The 19026-nt window shown below is 37.1% G+C and overlaps 1 protein-coding gene across 1 annotated transcript in view; it reads left to right on the top strand.

Moving 5' to 3' along the window:
• Positions 1–19026, top strand: part of SUCNR1 (succinate receptor 1) — a gene marked incomplete at its 3' end in the record, with an annotated part of 45351 nt that overhangs the window by 9156 nt on the left and 17169 nt on the right. Inside the window, 1 exon segment of the mRNA XM_082394449.1 lies at positions 1–19026. This exon segment is cut by the window's left edge and continues 9156 nt beyond it. Coding sequence (XP_082250575.1) covers positions 18952–19026 — 75 coding nt within the window. The 5' untranslated portion in view covers positions 1–18951.

Raw genomic sequence — 19026 nt, 5'->3', positions numbered from 1 at the left:
CTACCGTATGACCCAGCAATCCTACTACTGGGCATATACCCTGAGAAAACCACAATTCAAAGGTGTCATGTACCACAATGTTCCTGGCAGCCCTATTTACAAGAGCCAGAACATGGAAGCAACCTAAGTGTCCATCGACAGATGAATGGATAAAGAAGATGGGGCACATATATACAGTGGAATATTACTCAGCCATAAAAAGAAATGAAATTGAGTTATTTGTAGTGAGGTGGATGGGCCTAGAGTCTATCGTACAGAGTGAAGCAAGTCAGAAAGAGAAAAACAAATACCGTATGCCAACACATATATATGGAATCTAAAAAAAAGAAAAAAAAAAAAGGTTCTGAAGAACCTAGGGGCTGAACAGGAATAAAGACGCAGACGTAGAGAATGGAATTGAGGACACAGGGAGGGGGAAGGGTAAGCTGGACGAAGTGAGAGAGTAGCATTGACATATATACTCTACCAAATGTTAAATAAATAGTTAGTGGGAAGCAGCTGCATAGCACAGGGAGATCAGCTCGGTGCTTTGTGACCACCTAGAGGGGTGGGATAGGGAGGGTGGGAGGGAGATGCAAGAGGGAGGGGATATGGGGATATATGTATACGTATAGCTGATTCACTTTGTTATACAGCAGAAACTAACACAACAATGTAAAGCAATTATACTCCAATAAAGATGTTAAAAAAAAAAAAAAGTGAAGCCATGAAGAAAGATTGGGAGTGCTGAGCTGGGATACTAGAGGGAAGAGAAGGAAGCAGAGTTCAGATCCCTGAATCCTTATGGTGATTCTTCTTGATCTCCACAGCCTTATCACACAGGCCCACCTGCCCACCTGCTGCATTCAAACAGGAGAGATTCTTTATCCTTTGCTGGAGGGTGGATACCTGCAAGAAAGGGAGGATTCCTACGCATTTTTGCAATATACAATGTAGTGCTTTATATCAGTACTATTTGTTTGTAACTTCCTGCGGGGAGAAAACCTGCACGTGCTCACCAAAAGAACTAAGGGATTTTCAAGCAGTCATTTCTGTAAATATTTGTTTAATTATCAGCCGTTTCCATGAAATATTTATTTCACGACTCCAAGGAGAAAATGAGGCAAAGGTGAGGGAGAAAATGTCACAATGTTGTTTTCATTTTTGTTTCAAATTAGGTACTCTAATGAAAAACAGGCAGGGGACTTCTTTTAGTCACTCTTGTGTTCCCTAATGCACCTAGCATGGGTTCTGCCACAGGGCAGCGTTAAGACACACACTGGTGGGAAAAGCAATCTTGGACTGTAGATGTGTGTGTGTATGTGTGTGTGTATAAAATATATATACTGATATATAATTAAAAATTATTTCTGGAGCAAATGTATATATACTTGCCATATACATATTTGCTATACACATTTGCCATATACATTTATTAAATATATATATTTAATATATATACACTTATTCAATATACATATGTAAGTGACAGTAATGATGACAAATACAAGGGTTTATGGACTGGTGTGTTTGTAAATATTTAACAACCATCTCTCTGTGAAAAGTAAGAGTTGGGGGGAAAGATGGTGCTGATTTAAAGGATTTGCCGATTTCCAGGGTGTAAATATTCTCACTATGGCAAGGTTCAAACAATTTCCTTGACCTCAGCTAGCTTGAAAAATTCCTGAAAATTTAACAATAGATTCTTATGAGCTGGTATGAGTGAGATCCAGCATAACATTGGCTATATATGTATGCATTTGCTTATACATGTAAGTAGGTAGAATATAAGGTATCTGCTTATGTGAAAATGTTTTCTGAATATCAGAGGAAATTACTTCTTTGTTTCACATTACTCTAGACATGACTATTCTAAATAGCCAGTGGCTTTCTGTGACCTGTGTCACAATATAATAAATCAGATTATAATTGTATCAACAATGAGCAGTTTATCAGTGTTCTTTAGAAGTTGGATACAACTTGCTGGGCAAAGTTAATCTTCAGACAACAATGCATAAATTATTTTTATTTTTTATTTATTTATTTTTAAAATTTATCACCTTAACCATTTTATTTATTTATTTATTTATTTATTTATTTATTTATTTTGGCTGCACTCTGTGGCATGTGGGATCTTAGCTCCCTGACCAGGGATGGAACCTGAGTCCCCTGCATTGGAAGCGTGGAGCCTTAACCACTGGACCTCCAGGGAAGTCCCCATAAATTATTTTTAAAAATTTAACTGGCATACACTTACAGCATGCATACATATTCGGTTCTGAAAATCCTGTGATACATGGACAATGAAAGAAATTTAATGTCATTTCATTCTATGAAAGAAATTATTGTTTTACTGACACAAGAGGTTTTGCTATTTAAACTACAGCTACTATTCTCATTTTTTCCTAGCATTATCTTCAAAAACTCACCTTCGAATTCTATTTTTCCTTCAGATGACTTTTGTCAAGGATATACTTTGTAATTAAACATAAAAAAAAAAAAAAAACCAAAACACCTCAGTTTAATATACTGGAACTTTCTCATCTCCAGAATAATTCTCTGGTTATACTTGGTACATCTTTGAAACTTTTAAAAGTACTTTCTAGACAGATTTAAAACATAACGTGGGGACAAAGATAATGTCAAGCTGAAAATTAATCTAAGCATTGAAGCTCCTCCCAGTAATTTCACTCATTTCTAATATCACTTACCTTCCTGCTAATCTTTGAGCAAAAACAAGGCAATACTGTTTTATTTCAAATTTTGAAGGAGCCACTACACATAGCTAGGATATGGAAATATAAGAACATATGCATTAACAGTGTGATTTATTTCTCTTATTTTAAAGAAACAATTATTAACTTATAATGTTTGATTTAAATTCCTGTGTTGGGAGACCGCTGCTTCTGGGAAGATGAAACAGATATAGTTTTTCCTATTCTTTCTGTTAAGTGCAACTAAAAACATGAGAAGATTCTGAAAGCGGGAGAGAAGAAGACAGATCAGCCAAGACTTTTGTACCCAAGGAATGACACAGTGATGATGTCCCTTGGTTGTTTTTTGGGTGTTTTGTTAATTTGTTGTTATTTGCTTCAGGTAGACCAGACTTGGAGCTAAAGAAGCATAACCTAGAAATGGCAACAGGCATAGACAGAAAAAAAAAAAAAAGAGCCACAATAAAAGCCTGTTCTCTCTAGCCCAAGGGATAGGAAAGGGACAGTCTAGCAAGATACAAACCTTTTAAAACCACTCTAATTGAATCAAACACCAGAGCAGAAAAAACTAGACCACTCCCACCACACCAGCAAAGGCTGAGTGAGGATCCCAGACCCTCACCCTTTCCAGGCTGTAAAGGCACCTCAAACTCTCCTGTAGGGATCCAGAACTTTCATCCCCACGGGACAGTATCAAGGCACTTCCTCCCCTACCCCTACTCCCTGCTGGGACGGGGTCAGAGGAGGCCCAGTGGGCAGTATTCTTATTACTTGCTTCAGTGTCCTGACTGAGCTGGAATCTCTTTTATTGATTCACATTCACGTTTTCTCTTCACATATAATATTTTCCTGCTGCCTCTTTCATGCCACACAATTAAATCTTTGTTCTTTTCCCTTTATTGCTCAGTTTAATAGTAGATGTTACATTACTGACTTTCTGCCTAGAAAATATAATTTTATTATTTTTTAATTTACCTAAAATTAAAAATAATAAAATTTTATCTGTAAATTTAGAACTTTGTCTAGCAGAATACCTATAAATAAACTTTAAAAATTATGACCTGCAAATATTTCCAATTTTGTAAAGATAGAGTATGCAAACTAAAATTAACAAAAACATCAATTCTGGCAAAATCTTCCCATCTGTGTAAATTAAACAGTTATAAGGTTAATAGAGGCAGAAGATTGTCTTAATTAAAATAAATATGCAACAGACCTAGTTAAGAGAAAGGTAAGGCAGATTTCTTGAATTTTGTTAATTTTTACCATCAGCAGTGAATTTATTGCTTGCTATTAGTGAAGTACTTGGTCTTCTCATTAATTCTTGTTCTTTGACCTAGACATGCATGTATCTATGTTTCCAAACATTCCCCAAGTCAGTACCACTCTTTGATGTCTTGAATTCTAAGAGGATTTTCTCCCCATTTCTATGATTTATTTTCTTCTTCATTCTCTTCTTGAGTTCACAAAGCATGGTACTATGGGATAGAATTTTTTTTTTTGCATTCCCCACCTCCCCACAGATTTTCTAAGAGGCTGGGTTTTCATTTCTCTAGGGAATAATATGTGGAAACTTATTCTTGCCCTTTGTCCTGTATACACAATTCTTCCTGCTATTTAAAAGGAGACTTGACTAATAACCAAAGATGGGCAAGGCTCTTGCATTAGTCACAAATCTACATATTACAAAAACAAATTGTGAAAATTTCAAGCACTACATGTTGGATTCTAAATCAGTCAGCATGCTAATACTCTGAATTAATTTAAGTTGAAATTGGTACCCTATGAGTCTTGAATAAGATTATAAAGACCATACAAATCACTGAAACATTAATTCACTTACTATTTAGAAGCTCACATTTTGCAGACAGTATTTGAAGCAGTTTATAATAATTTCCAGATATAATAAAACCATTAAAACTTGAGTAAACAAGTCTAGCTAGTATATTAACTGTAGTCAAACTCACAACCAGGAATTTTCTAGGAGCCCAGGACAATACGGAAATATGAAATGGCCGAAAAAAATTTTTTTAAATTCTTGGTACCACATTATAAGAGGACATTATCATATGGTAGAATCAGATAATTATATTTAAATAAGAGCTACTATATTCAAGACAAGACACAGCAAGAGTGATATCTTTAATTGGTAGGGATGTCCTGGAGCACTCCATTAAGAAATATTCTGAGGTTAAGTTTGGGCACAGCAGAAACAACAGAGTGACTGATGTCCGCCGTGGACTCAAGCATGGGGGCAGGTAACCCTTATTATTTGCCATTCATAACTCAGTCCACCAATTTGCTTCATTTTTTTGAGAAAATCAAGGCTCAGATAATGCTGTAAATTTTTCTAGGTCACATATTAAATATTTAACTTTGCACACCAACAAAAGAGGAGATTATGGAAAATCTAGATATTTAGCAGAGTATTATAGAAATTCTATTGTTTAAGAATTCAAACAATAACAAGTATCATTGTAGACTAGCTGAAGACAAAAAAGGAAAGCTTCATATGGGATAAGACTTTGTTGAAAATTTTAACTAGATTTGTGTGTTAAAAAGTCACAATTTCCTTATACTTATTTATCCCTTATTTCCTATATGGCCCTGAACATAGTAGTTGATCAATACATGTTTGTTGAATTAATTATTGAAGTAATGAAGTATTAGTGTTTAAGTTATGAGGACAGAATAAAAATTAGGAGAGAAGAGAAATATCAGGTACTGTTTTCTGAAGAGCTTTTCTAATCTCTGCTAATTTTCCTCCTGTCACGATGCTTGGTATTTCAACTTCAAGAAGCTAGTGTCATTGGAAATATTTATTTCATTTTCCCTGTATTCTAATCTCTGCTACAAATTACCATTTCACCATTTCCAGTTCCTGATAGATATACACGGAGGCCTTTCAAAGATGTTGAGTGAAGGAGAAAGAATGGCAGCACACAGGAAATGGGCCATTTTTATTCAAAACATTTACTTGGACTTTGGGGATTAAGGTCCTATCAGTGGCAAAACAAATTGATGCAGCTGGTGCATTTCATTATGGTCACAGTGTGCAGACACACAGAATTCCGTTTAGAGTGAATGGTCTTTTGGCATAAACTTTTGTGTTTTGCAGTCCTTTGGCAGTGAGAAGTTTCTGGCCAGCTCACGTTTGTCACATCCCTCCCCTGACCATGGAGACATCATGGAGGGTCAAATGGCTGGACCCTGTTTCTCAAGATTGTTGTTATTTTTCTTTCCTTCTTTTTTGTTAATTAAAATAAATAATGTTAGGCGCCAGTCCAGGGATGGATCAAATAGTGGTTTTATCCTCTTCCAGCAGGAAACAAAGTGCATACATGGCTCTCAGGGAGGACTCCCTAGTACTCTGTCTTCCCCAGCGTGGAGCCTGGCGTCTCCACTGTGCACAGAACATCCCTCATTGTTCCTGAAGTCAGCCTTCCAATCCATGTGCGTCCCTCTTAACCACTCTTAGCCTTTTGTCCTTGTGCTTAGGGTGAGGGAGCTCTATGCAATGATTTCTAAGCATTTCTCCAGATCTGACAGCCCCCGCTAGGAGTTTTGACCAGCAAAAATTCTTTTAAATAATACAAGTGATGTTGGGTTTTAAAGTTAGGTTGGGAATTTCCCTGGCAGTCCAGTGGTTAGGACTCGGCACTTTCACTTCCAGGGCCAGGTTTGATCACTGGTCGGGGAACTAAGATCCTGCAAGCTACACAGAGTGGCCAAAAAAAAAAAAATTTAGGTTAACATGAAAAAAAAAAAAAAATGCTACCTATAGACGCATAAATGATACATACAGGGTAGAAGGATATTTTAAAAGGCAATATTTGTAATGTAAAAGGTTTCTTAACCTTTTACATTGTTTAATTGTAATTGTCAAAATTGCTATAATTTGAAAGTTTTTCATTTACTATGTTACAAATATTGACCTAATAGTGAAGTCAAATTTTATTAGTTTTGCAGTGTAATAAGCCAGCATAAAACACACTTTAAAATTAATAATTGCATCAGTATGTCATAGAGACAAAGAAACTAATACAAGAGAATCATATCACTAAATGTTTTATTAGTGGAGACAGGTAATTTTTAAAATTTAATTCATAACACAGTCACAGAGCACTTAGCTCTCTTAATGAACATTCTTCTCAACTCCAGGGAATTTTAAAAATCTCTCAATTCAATTACAAAATGCTCAGTGAGACTCAATCATACTGATTTCTTGTTCTATATTCCAGGGTAAATAATATATTAGAACAAGCAAGAGGTGCAAGATGGGGAGTGGTTAATTAGCATCCAATCCAAAGTGCTTATAGGTACATCAAAACAATGAACTAGCTGTTTTTTGTTTTGTTTTGTTTTGTTTTCATAAATAATGCAAAATATTCCAAGAATCAAGCAAATTTGTACAAAATACAATAAATGTGACTGGAAAAGACTGAGTAGCTGTATAGCCAATTAGATGAATAAATTATTTCAATATTTCAGGCTAGCTCTCCTTTTTTAATCAAAAAGACTGTGCCTTGGTCAGTGATAGTTAAGAATGAAAATTGTCTCCAGAATTTTACATAAATGTTTCAATTTCATATCAGGAAAACAAGACAACATTATTTCTGTAGGGAGACACTGGTGATTAATGCTTACCATATATCAAAAAAAAAAATTTAACTGTTGGAATTTGAGTATAAACTGAAAAATAAAAAGTGAGTTTCTTGTGTTTCTAGACTATTACTAGTTCAAAACACTTAGAGTCTTTTCAGCTATAGCCAGATATTTTAACAAGTAACATATTTAATTCAGCAGAAAACAATTCTTTTTTATAAAGTCTTTTCTTTTTTAAATTTATTTATTTATGGCTGTGTTGGGTCTTCGTTTCTGTGCGAGGGCTTTCTCTAGTTGCGGCAAGCGGGGGCCACTCTTCATCGCGGTGCGTGGGCCTCTCAATATCGCGGCCTCTCTTGTTGCGGAGCACAGGCTCCAGACGCACAGGCTCAGCAATTGTGGCTCACGGGCCTAGTCGCTCCGTGGCATGTGGGATCTTCCCAGACCAGGGCTTGAACCCGTGTCCCCTGAATTGGCAGACAGATTCTCAACCACTGCGCCACCAGGGAAGCCCAGAAAACAATTCTTTCGAGTTATGCTCAGAAATAATAAACACACACATTTTATTCAGTGGGATAAGAAACAAAGAAGCAGCAATGTTGTACAAAATCACATTATTCATGTGACTCTTACATGACAAGGATTTTTATATTAAGTAGAAACAAATTGCTTTGCCTCAGCTGGAATGCTCATCCTGATGGACTACTTTCCATGGTAAAGTAAATTTGGTCAATAGAAGGTTTGTTTGAATTTCAGAATCTGGAAGAGTTTAGAGACAATCTACATATACCCTCTATTATGTTTTCTGTTTTGCTGTTCTCTTAATTTCTCTTTTCCTATCCAAACCCATTCTTTGATTGTTGTACACCTGAAACTGACACAATATTGTAAATCGACTATACTCCGATAAAAATTAAAACAAAACAGAACAACAACAACAACAAAAAACCCATTGTATGAATAGAGAAATAGCCTTTGGTAAATCCACCTAGCACAGCAACACCAAAACAATATCTTCCTCAATAATCTTCTTGATTCATTTCAACCTCTTTGGGGTCATAATGTTATTATTATTACCTATAAAGGTTTGATAGAAATTCCTTGAATTGAATTAATTGTCCTCCTCTTTCCCTGCTTGTGATTTCTTGATGATCAGTGTGACGCTTAGACAAGCTTGTTTTCCACTCAGATTGGTTCACGCTGTTAAAAGAAATGTTTTATAAACATGATTAGGGCTACTGTTAGTAGAACCGTCCCATAAACACCTTACTTATTATTTTTTATTTATATTAATAAATTTATTTATTTTATTTTTATTTATTTTTGGCTGCACTGGGTCTTCTTTGCTGCGCATGGGCGGCGAGCCGGGGCTACTCTTCGTTGTGGTGCGCGGGCTTCTCATTGCGCTGGCTTCTCTTGTTGAGGAGCACGGGCTCCAGTAGTTGTGGCACGTGGGCTCCAGAGTGCAGCCTCAGCAATTGTGGTGCATGGGCTTACTTACTCCACGGCATATGGGATCTTTCCAGACCAGGGTTCGAACCCATGTCCCCTGCATTCGCAGGCAGATTCTTAACCACTGTGCCACCAGGGAAGCCCAACACCTTATTTATTTTAAATGTGTCTAGTTGTCTGATTTCTTGTGTAAAATGTCCTATTCTCTTTAGTTGTCAGATTTAAAAACTTAAATTTGATAACCAATAAATCTGAAAATTAGTAATTAAACTTAGTGTTAAACTTATTTTTATTAGTTTAAAACACATGAAATTACAATATATAAAGTAAAAATTACCCAATGTCAGTCACTTTATATTTTGACCTGGTATTTTCTCCTTTACCATGAGAGGGACAGAATAAGAGTCAAAGGCTTGGGTTCAGGAGTCAAACAGACAAGCCTTCAAATTATAGTCCAGTCATTTACTAGCTGTGTGATTCTGGATAATTATTTAATCTTTATTTGGCCTCAGTCTCTTCATCAGAAAATTAGGGATATAATCCCTAATATATATATGTATTTTTATATAATTAAATATAATTAAATATATTAGATATATAATTAGATATATAATTAAATTCTTTTTTTTGAATTTTGAAATTAATTTTATTTATTTTTTATACAGCAGGTTTTTATTAGTTATATTTTATACATATTAGTGTATATATGTCAATCCCAATCTCCCAATTCATCACACCACCACCACCCCTGTCACTTTCCCCCCTTGATGTCCATACGTTAGTTCTCTACATCTGTGTCTCGATTTCTGCCTTGCAAACCAGTTCATCTGTACCATTTTTCTGGGTTCCACATATATGTGTTAATATACGATATTTGTTTTTCTCTTTCTGACTTACTTGACCCTGTATGACAGTCTCTAGATCCATCCACGTCTCTACAAATGACCCAATTTCATTCCTTTTTATGGCTGAGTAATATTCCATTGTATATATGTACCACATCTTCTTTATCCATTCGTCTGTCGATGGGCATTTAGGTTGCTTCCACGACCTGGCTATTGTAAATAGTGCTGCAATGAACATTGGGGTACATGTGTCTTTTTGAATTATGGTTTTCTCTGGGTATATACCCAGTAGTGGGGTTGCTGGGTCATATGGTAATTCTATTTTTGGATTTTTAAGGAGCCTCCATACTGTTCTCCATAGTGGCTGTATCAATTTACATTCCCACCAACAGTGCAAGAGGGTTCCCTTTTCTCCACACCGTCTCCAGCATTTCTTGTTTGTAGATTTTCTGATGATGCCCATTCTAACTGGTGTGAGGTGATACCTCATTGTAGTTTTGATTTGAATTTCTCTAATAATTAGTGATGTTGAGCAGCTTTACATGTGCTTCTTGGGCATCTGTATGTCTTCTTTGGAGAAATGTATATTTACGTCTTCTGCCCATTTTCTGATTGGGCTGTTTTTTTTTTTTAATATTGAGCTGCATGAGCTGTTTATATATTTTGGAGATAAATCCTTTGTTGATTGGTTTGCAAATATTTTCTGCCATTCTGAGGGTTGTCTTTTCATCTTGTTTGTAGTTTCCTTTGCTTTGCAAAAGCTTTTAAGTTTCATTAGGTCCCATTTGTTTTTTTTGTTTGTTTGTTTGTTTTTATTTCCATTACTCTAGGAAGTGGATCAAAAAATATCTGGCTGTGATTTATGTCAAAGAGTGTTCTTCCTATGTTTTCCTCTAAGAGTTTTATAGTGCCTGGTCTTACATTTAGGTCTCTAATCCATTTTGAGTTTATTTTTGTGTATGGTGTTAGGGAGTGTTCTAATTTCATTCTTTTACATGTACCTGTCCAGTTTTCCCAGCACCACTTATTGAAGAGGCTGTCTTTTCTCCATTGTTTATTCTTGCCTCCTTTATCAAAAGTAATCTGACCATATGTGCATGGGTTTATCTCTGGGCTTTCTATCCTGTTCCATTGATCTATATTTCTGTTTCTGTGCCAGTACCATATTGTCTTGATTACTATAGCTTTGTAGTATAGTCTGAAGTCAGGGAGTCTGATTCCTCCATCTCCATTTTTTTCACTCAAGACTACTTTGGCTATTTGGGGTCTTTTGTGTCTCCAAACAAATTTTAAGATTTTTTGTTCTAGTTCTGTAAAAAATGCCACTGGTGATTTGATAGGGATTGCACTGAATCTGTAGATTGCCTTGGGTAGTATAGTCATTTTCAAAATATTGATTCTTCCAATCGAAGAACATGGTATATCTCTCCATCTGTTTGTGTCATCTCTGATTTCTTTCATCAGTGTCTTATAGTTTTGTGCATAAAGGTCTTTTACCTCCTTAGGTAGGTTTATTCCTATGTATTTTATGCTTTTTGTTGCAATGGTGCATGGGATTGTTTCCTTAAATTCTCTTTCTGATCTTTCATTGTTAGTGTTTAGGAATGCAAGAGATTTCTGTGCATTAATTTTGTATCCTGCAACTTTACCAAATTCATTGATTAGCTCTAGTAGTTTTCTGGTGGCATCTTTAGGATTCTCTATGTATAGTGTCATGTCATCTGTAAACAGTGACAGTTTTACTTCTTCTTTTCCAATTTGTATTCCCTTTATTTCTTTTTCTTCTCTGATTGCCATGGCTAGGACTTCCAAAACTGTGTTGAATAATAGTGGTGAGAGTGGGCATCCTTGTCTTCTTCCTGATCTTAGAGGAAATGGTTTCAGTTTTTCACCATTGAGAACAATGTTGGTTATGGGATTGTCATATATGGCCTTTATTATGTTGAGGTAGGTTCCCTCTATGCCCACTTTCTGGAGAGTTTTTCTCATAAATGGGAGTTGAATTTTCTCAAAAGCTTTTTCTGTATCTATTGAGATGATCATATGGTTTTTATACTTCAATTCGTTAGTATGGTGTATCACATTGACTGATTTGCATATACTGAAGAATCCTTGCATCCCTGGGATAAATCCCACTTGATCATGGTGTATGATCCTTTTAATGTGCTGTTGGATTCTGTTTGCTAGTATTTTGTTGAGGATTTTTGCATCTATATTCATCAGTGATATTGGTCTGTAATTTTCTTTTTTTGTAGTATCTTTGTCTGGTTTGCTATCAGGGTGCTGGTAGCCTCATAGAATGAGTTTGGGAGTGTTCCTTCCTCTGCAATTTTTTGGAAGAGTTTGAGAAGGATGGGTGTTAGCTCTTCTCTAAATGTTTGATAGAATTCACCTGTGAAGCCATCTGATCCTGCACTTTTGTTTGTTGGAAGATTTTAAATCACAGTTTCAATTTCAGTGCTTGTGATTGGTCTGTTCATAGTTTCTATTTCTTCCTGGTTCAGTCTTGGAAGGTTATACCTTTCTAAGAATTTGTCCATTTCTTCCAGGGTGTCCATTTTATTGGCATAGAGTTGCTTGTAGTAGTCTCTTACGTTGCTTTGTATTTCTGTGGTGTCCATTGTAACTTCTCCTTTTTCATTTCTAATTTTATTGATTTGAGTCCTCTCCCTCTTTTTCTTGATGAGTCTGGCTAATGGTTTATCAATTTTGTTTATCTTCTCAAAGAACCAGCTCGTAGTTTTATTGATCTTTGCTGTTGTTTTCTTCGTTTCTATTTCATTTATTTCTGCTCTGATCTGTATGATTTCTTTCCTTCTGCTAACTTTGGGTTTTGTTTGTTCTTCTTTCTCTAGTTCCTTTAGTTGTAAGGTTAGGATGTTTATTTGAGATTTTTCTTGTTTCTTGAGGTAGGCTTGTATAGCTATACACATCCCTCTTAGAAATGGTTTTGCTGCATCCCATAGGTTTTGCATCATCGTGTTTTCATTGTCATTTGTCTCTAGGTATTTTTTGATTTCCCTTTGATTTCTTCAGTGATCTCTTGGTTATTTAGTAACGTATTGTTTAGCCTCCATGTGTTTGTATTTTTTACATTTTTTCCCCTGTAATTGATTGCTAATCTCATAGTGTTGTCATCAGAAAAGATGCTTGATATGATTTCAGTTTTCTTAAATTTACTGAGGCTTGATTTGTGACCCAAGATGTGATCTATCCTGGAGAATGTTCTGTGCACACTTGAGAAGAAAGTGTAATCTGCTGTTTTTGTTGGAATGTCCTATAAATATCAATTAAATCTTTCTGGTCTATTGTGTCATTTAAAGCTTGTGTTTCCTTATTAATTCTCTGTCTGGATGATCTGTCCATTGGTTTTAAGTGAGATGTTAAAGCCCCCAGTATTATTGTGTTATTGTTGATTTCCTCTTATATAGCTGTTAACATTTGCCTTATGTATTTAGGTGCTCCTATGTTGGGTGCATATATATTTATAAGTGTTATATCTTCTTCTTGGACTGATCCGCTGATCATTATGTAGTGTCCTTCCTTGTCTCTTGTCACATTCTTTATTTTAAAATCTATGTTATGTGATATGAGTATTGTTACTCCAGCTTTCTTTTGATTTCCATTTGCATGGAATATCTTTTTCCATCCCCTCACTTTCAGTCTGTATGTGTCCCTAGGTCTGAAGTGGGTCTCTTGTAGACAGCTTATATATGAGTCTTGGTTTTGTATCCATTCAGCAAGCCTGTGCCTTTCGGTTGGAACATTTAATCCATTCACGTTTACGGTAATTATCGATATGTATGTTTCTATTACCATTTTCTTAATTGTCATGGGTTTGTTTTTCTAGGTCCTTTTCTTGTCTTGTGTTTCCCACTTAGAGAATTTCCTTTAGCATTTGTTGTAAAGCTGGTTTGGGGGTGCTGAATTCTCTTAGCTTTTGCTTGTCTGTGAAGTTTTTGATTTCTTCATTGAATCTGAATGAGATCCTTGCTGGCTAGAGTAATCTTGATTGTAGGTTCTTCCCTTTCATCGCTTTAAATATATCGTGCCACTCCCTTCTGGCTTGTAGAGTTTCTTATGAGAAATCAGCTGTTAACTTTATGGGAGTTCCCTTGTATGTTATTTGTCGTTTTTCCCTTGTTGCTTTCAATAATTTTTCTTTGCCTTTAATTTTTGTCAGTTTGATTACTGTGTGTCTTGGCATGTTTCTCCTTGGGTTTATCCTGCATGGAACTCTCTGCTCTTCCTGGACTTGGGTGGCTATTTCCTTTCCCATGTTAGGGAAGTTTCGACTATAATCTCTTCAGATATTTTCTCGGGTCCTTTCTCTCTCTCTTCTCCTTCTGCGACCCCTATAATGTGAACGTTGTTGCTTTTAATGTTGTCCCAGAGGTCTCTTATGCTATCTTCATTTCTTTTCATTCTTTTTCTTTATTCTGTTCCATGGCAGTGAATTCCACCATTCTGTCTTCCAGGTCACTTCTCCATTCTTCTGCTTCAGTTATTCTGCTACTGATTCCTTCTAGTGTATTTTTCATTTCAGTTATTGTATTGTTCACCTCTGTTTGTTTGTTGTTTAATTCTTCTGGGTGTTTGTTCTTTAATTCTTCTAGGTCTTTGTTAAACATTTCTTGCATCTTCTGGATCTTTGCCTCCATTCTTTTTCTGAGGTCCTGGATTATCTTCACTATCATTATTCTGAATTCTTTTTCTGGAAGGTTGCCTATCTCCACTTCATTTAGTTGTTTTTCTGGGGTTTTATCTTGTTTCTTCATCTGGTACAATGTTCTCTGCCTTTTCATTGTGTCTATCTTTCTGTGAATGTTTTTTTCCTTCCACAGGCTGCAGGATTGTAGTTCTTCTTGCTTCTGTTCTCTGCCTTCTGGGGGATGAGTCTATCTAAGAGGCTTGTGCAAGCTTCCTGATGCGAGGGACTGGTGGTGGCTAGAGCTGAGTTTTGCTCTGGTGGGCAGAGCTCAGTAAAAGTTTAATCTGCTTGTCTGCTGATGCGTGGGCCTGGGTTCCCTCCGTGTTGGTTGTTTGGCCTGAGACAACCCAGCACTGGATCCTACCCGGCTCTTTGGTGGGGCTAATGGCACACTCTGGGAGGGCTCATGCCAAGGAGTACTTCCCAGAACTTCTGCTGCCACTGTCCTTGTCCCCATGGTGAGCCACAGCCACCCCCTGCCTCTGCAGGAGACCCTCCAACACTAGTAGGTAGGTCTGGTTCCGTCTCCTATGGGGTCACTGTTCCTTCCCCTGGGTCCTGATGTGCACACTACTTTGTGTGTGCCCTCCAAGAGTGGAGTCTCTATTTCCCCCAGTCCTGTCAAGGTCCTGCAATCAAATCCTGATAGACTTCAAAGTCTGATTCTCTAGGAATTCCTCCTCCTGTTGCTGGACCCCCAGCTTGGGAAGCCTGATGTGGAGCTCAGAAGCTTCACTCCAGTGGGTGGACTTCTGTGGTTTAATTGTTCTCCAGTTTATGAGTCACCCACCCAGCAGTTATGGGATTTGATTTTATTGTAATTGCGTACCTCCTACCGTCTGATTGCGGCTTCTCCTTTGTCTTTGGATGTGGGGTATCTTTTTTGGTGAATTCCAGTGTCTTCCTGTCAATGATCGTTCAGCAGTTAGTTGTGATTCTGATCCTCTCTCAAGAGGGAGTGAGCGCACGTCCTTCTACTCTGCCACCTTGATCCAATCTCCCCTTCATTAAGTTCTTGTGTATGTTAAAGGAATTAATAAGCACAGTGTTGTTACAGAGTGAGTGCTCAAAAAACATTAGTGAAAGTTATTAACATTGGATTTAATTAATATTTTGATTGTCTTTCCCACTATTTTCTTTTTCCTATTGAATTTCCTGATTGGTACCCCTGGTTTATATGAACTGCTCTTGTATTCATAGCTCATTACATATTATCTCATTTGATACTATGAACATTATGAGGTTTATGGGGTAGGAATTATTATCCCCCTTTTCCAAACAAGGAAACTAAGTTTTGTTATCTTTTCAAAGAGCGCACAGTGAGTAAAAGGCAAAACCACGTGAGAATTCACTAACCTTTTTTCACCAAGCTTCCTTTTATAAGGTCATTTGAAATGGATATTCCCGGGCAACAAATATTCTAACATTGATGGCATTGGATTGACATGATCATTCTGAGGAAGTCTTCTCATTTATTACAAACTTCTGTAATAGCCAGCATTTATTTAGCACTTAGTATATATCCCATACTACATATGTATAAACTATGTGCTTCTATTATCTACATAACAACTCCATGAGACTGGCACTCTTATAGTCCCTGATTTACAGATAAGAAAACTGAGAGCTAGTAAGTGGTGAAGCCAAGGTCTGAAAGGAGGAAGTTTGCCTCCAGGGGCTGTGCTCTTAACCAGTACACTGTATTACCTATTAGTAAATTATACTGCAAACTTACTGCTTTCAAAGTTTCATTTCTCCTCAACCAGTAAATTTCAACATGTCACTGTTTCTAAAACAAAACAAAACAAGACCAAAAGCAAAAAAAAAGGAAAAACCCAAAACACTGTCCCCATTGAAAATTTGTGTGCTGAATAGAAATATTTCCTAGGAGGTTTGTACTCTCACAGGCAAGACTGCTACATAATTTTCAGAGTCCAGTGCAAAATAAAATTAGAGGACCCCACTTTAAAAAGTTATTAAGAATCCCAATTAGAATGTGACAGTAGAGCATTAAGTCAAGTGTGTGGTCCTGTGGAGCATGAGACCCTGTGCGACTAAAAGGTAGTCCACCCATGACATGGGCCCAAGCAGGGCCCATAACCCCATACCTGGCCTCGGCCCAACACATCTGTCCTATTGTAGACTCCAATGAAGCCTCGTAATGGAACAGAAGTACTGGAGACCTCTTATTGAGTCTGTCTCAGAATCACTCTAGTTTTTCCAATGAGAGCACCCTGAGGCAATGGGACCTTTTGGCGAAGTAAGACTTGGGAGGGAAGCAAGGCTACCAGATCTGCTGTGAAAAAGGAGAAACAGAGACCAGATTTTATCTTAGCAGTCCAGAGTGAGATAGTGGTCAGGATGTGGGGAGAAGAAAGAGGAAGTTCTGGGGAACTCCCACTGTCCCACAAAGAGGGAATCACGCTTGCCTCCCATCAGAATGGTGGCAGAAACCTGTAAAATATATCCATTTATCTTGGTCATTTGGATGGGGGGGTCCATGTTAATTTTGTTTAAAATTAGTAAGCCTGGCACTGGTCATTCAAATGCTTTGTGTTTTGCACTCTTAAAATTGTAGACAAAAAATAATGTTTTTAGTCTTCCTTCTAAAAGTAGAAAAGAGTTGCATTTCTGAAAAATAGTTGTCATTAATTTTTTTTTTAATAAATTTATTTATTTATTTATTTTTGGCTCCATCGTGTCTTCGTTGCTGTGTGCGGGCTTTTTCTAGTTGTGGCGAGCCCTTTGTTGTGGTGCGCAAGCTTCTCATTGTGGTGGCTTCTCTTGTTGCAGAGCATGGGCTCTACGTGCTCAGGCTTCAGTACTTGTGGCACACGGGCTCAGTAGTTGTGGCACATGGGCTTAATTGCTCCAAGGGCATGTGGGATCTTCCCGGACCAGGGCCCGAACCTGTGTCCCCTGCGTTGGCAGGTGGATTCTTAACCACTGCGCCACCAGGGAAGTCCCAGTTGTCACTAATTTTTGATCTTTGATTCAATCTGTGGTGTACATCAAAAGTATTGTCATTCTATATTGGAGGCAATCAAGAATTAGAGCAGGGGGCTTCCCTGGTGGCGCAGTGGTTGAGAATCTGCCTGCCAATGCAGGGGACACGGGTTCGAGCCCTGGTCTGGGAAGATCCCACATGCCGCGGAGCAACTAGGCCCATGAGCCACAACTACTGCACCTGCGCATCTGGAGCCTGTGCCCTGCAACAAGAGAGGCCGCGACAGTGAAAGGCCCACGCACCGCAATGAAGAGTGGCCCCCGCTTGCCACAACTAGAGAAAGCCCTCTCATAGAAACAAAGACTCAACACAGCAAAAAATAAAATAAATAAATAAAGTAAATAAATAAATAAGTCAGGAGCTCTAAAAAAAAAAAAGAATTAGAGCAGGTTTGAATCAAAATACATAGGTTTAAACTCAGGTCCCTCTCTTTACTGATTCTGTGATCTTGAGAAAGTTACTTAACCTCTCTGAGCCTCAGTGTTTTTTAATCTGTAAAGTGAGAAAATTTTAGAAATAATAAACAACCTCAGAGGATCTTTACAAGTATTCAATACATAAAGGTGCTTAGTGCAATACCTGGCACATCACAAGAATTCAACAAATTATAGAGACATTATTTCATATAAATATGCATACATTTCATATATGAGTACATTTGTATTTCATGTATGTATATACTTTTAAGTGTATAGTATAGGTAAATAAATACATATGTGTGTATACTTATAAAATATATTTTTTAGGTTTCTGAGTTTTGAGTTCTTGTATATCAGAGAAGGGGAAATACTTGGCTAGGAGGACTGGCTGCAGTAGTTTATTCTGGGGCTTCTGTCTGTCACTGCCAATTGAACATTCAACTTTTATGGCATTCAAATTAAATTACTACTGCCTGCACAATTAGGAACTTTTTCAGCATCATCCCTATGCTTCAAATCAAGCAGACTGAGTGTTTACTTGAGTATAAATGTAATGTAACCCAAAGAAAAAGCCAGGTGTGTTTCCTGTTTGAAATGGTGGTTATGTGTTTCCAGGTGTTATGCAGAGCATTGATTGGGACGCATAAATTGCCTTCTATTGAGGTTATCTTACTTAACTGCCACCTCTCTCCCTAATCCCTAGCTACCTGATGTATTTTTTATGTGTCTCTTGTTTTTAATCACTGAAAATAAAATGGGAAATACCTGAAGCTCTAGTATCCCTTTTGATAGTACACTGACAGCATATATCCAGCTTTCCCTCCAAAATTTCAGTTTTATAGTTCCCTCAAATTTGTTGAAAACAGCTGTTTAGTTATTATTTGCCTAATACAGAATTCGCCAAAATTTGCGAATTTGAAAAATGAAGAAAAAACAGAAGCAATTGTAAACCCGACATAAACAGTGCTTTACCTGTTTCTTATTATTTAAATATGCAAATAAACATGAAAATAATGAGTGCTTCTCTGTTGTTTTGCTAGTGAATAGAATAATTTCAACAGAAGTCTTTTTAAAACCTATATGTGAAATGTGTTTTCCATGAAATGAGTCATTTGTTTTGTGTCTCAACTTCTCAGGAAGTTCGCTTACATGAACGTCTGACTTGGAGGCTTGACTGAAGAAATTTCTCCTGGACTTTTGAATTATTAATCTTGGCTGCATGATATGCAAATCAGACTGCACTAACTATGGCCAGCAGCACAGCACTGGGTCAGAAGCTGTGTTAAGCGGCTGG

The sequence above is a fragment of the Balaenoptera borealis genome, assembly GCF_965194805.1.
Source record: "Balaenoptera borealis genome assembly, chromosome: 5".
Taxonomy (NCBI): domain Eukaryota; kingdom Metazoa; phylum Chordata; class Mammalia; order Artiodactyla; family Balaenopteridae; genus Balaenoptera; species Balaenoptera borealis.
Note: the sequence above shows the minus strand (reverse complement) of the source record. Positions and strands in the feature narration are given on the sequence as shown.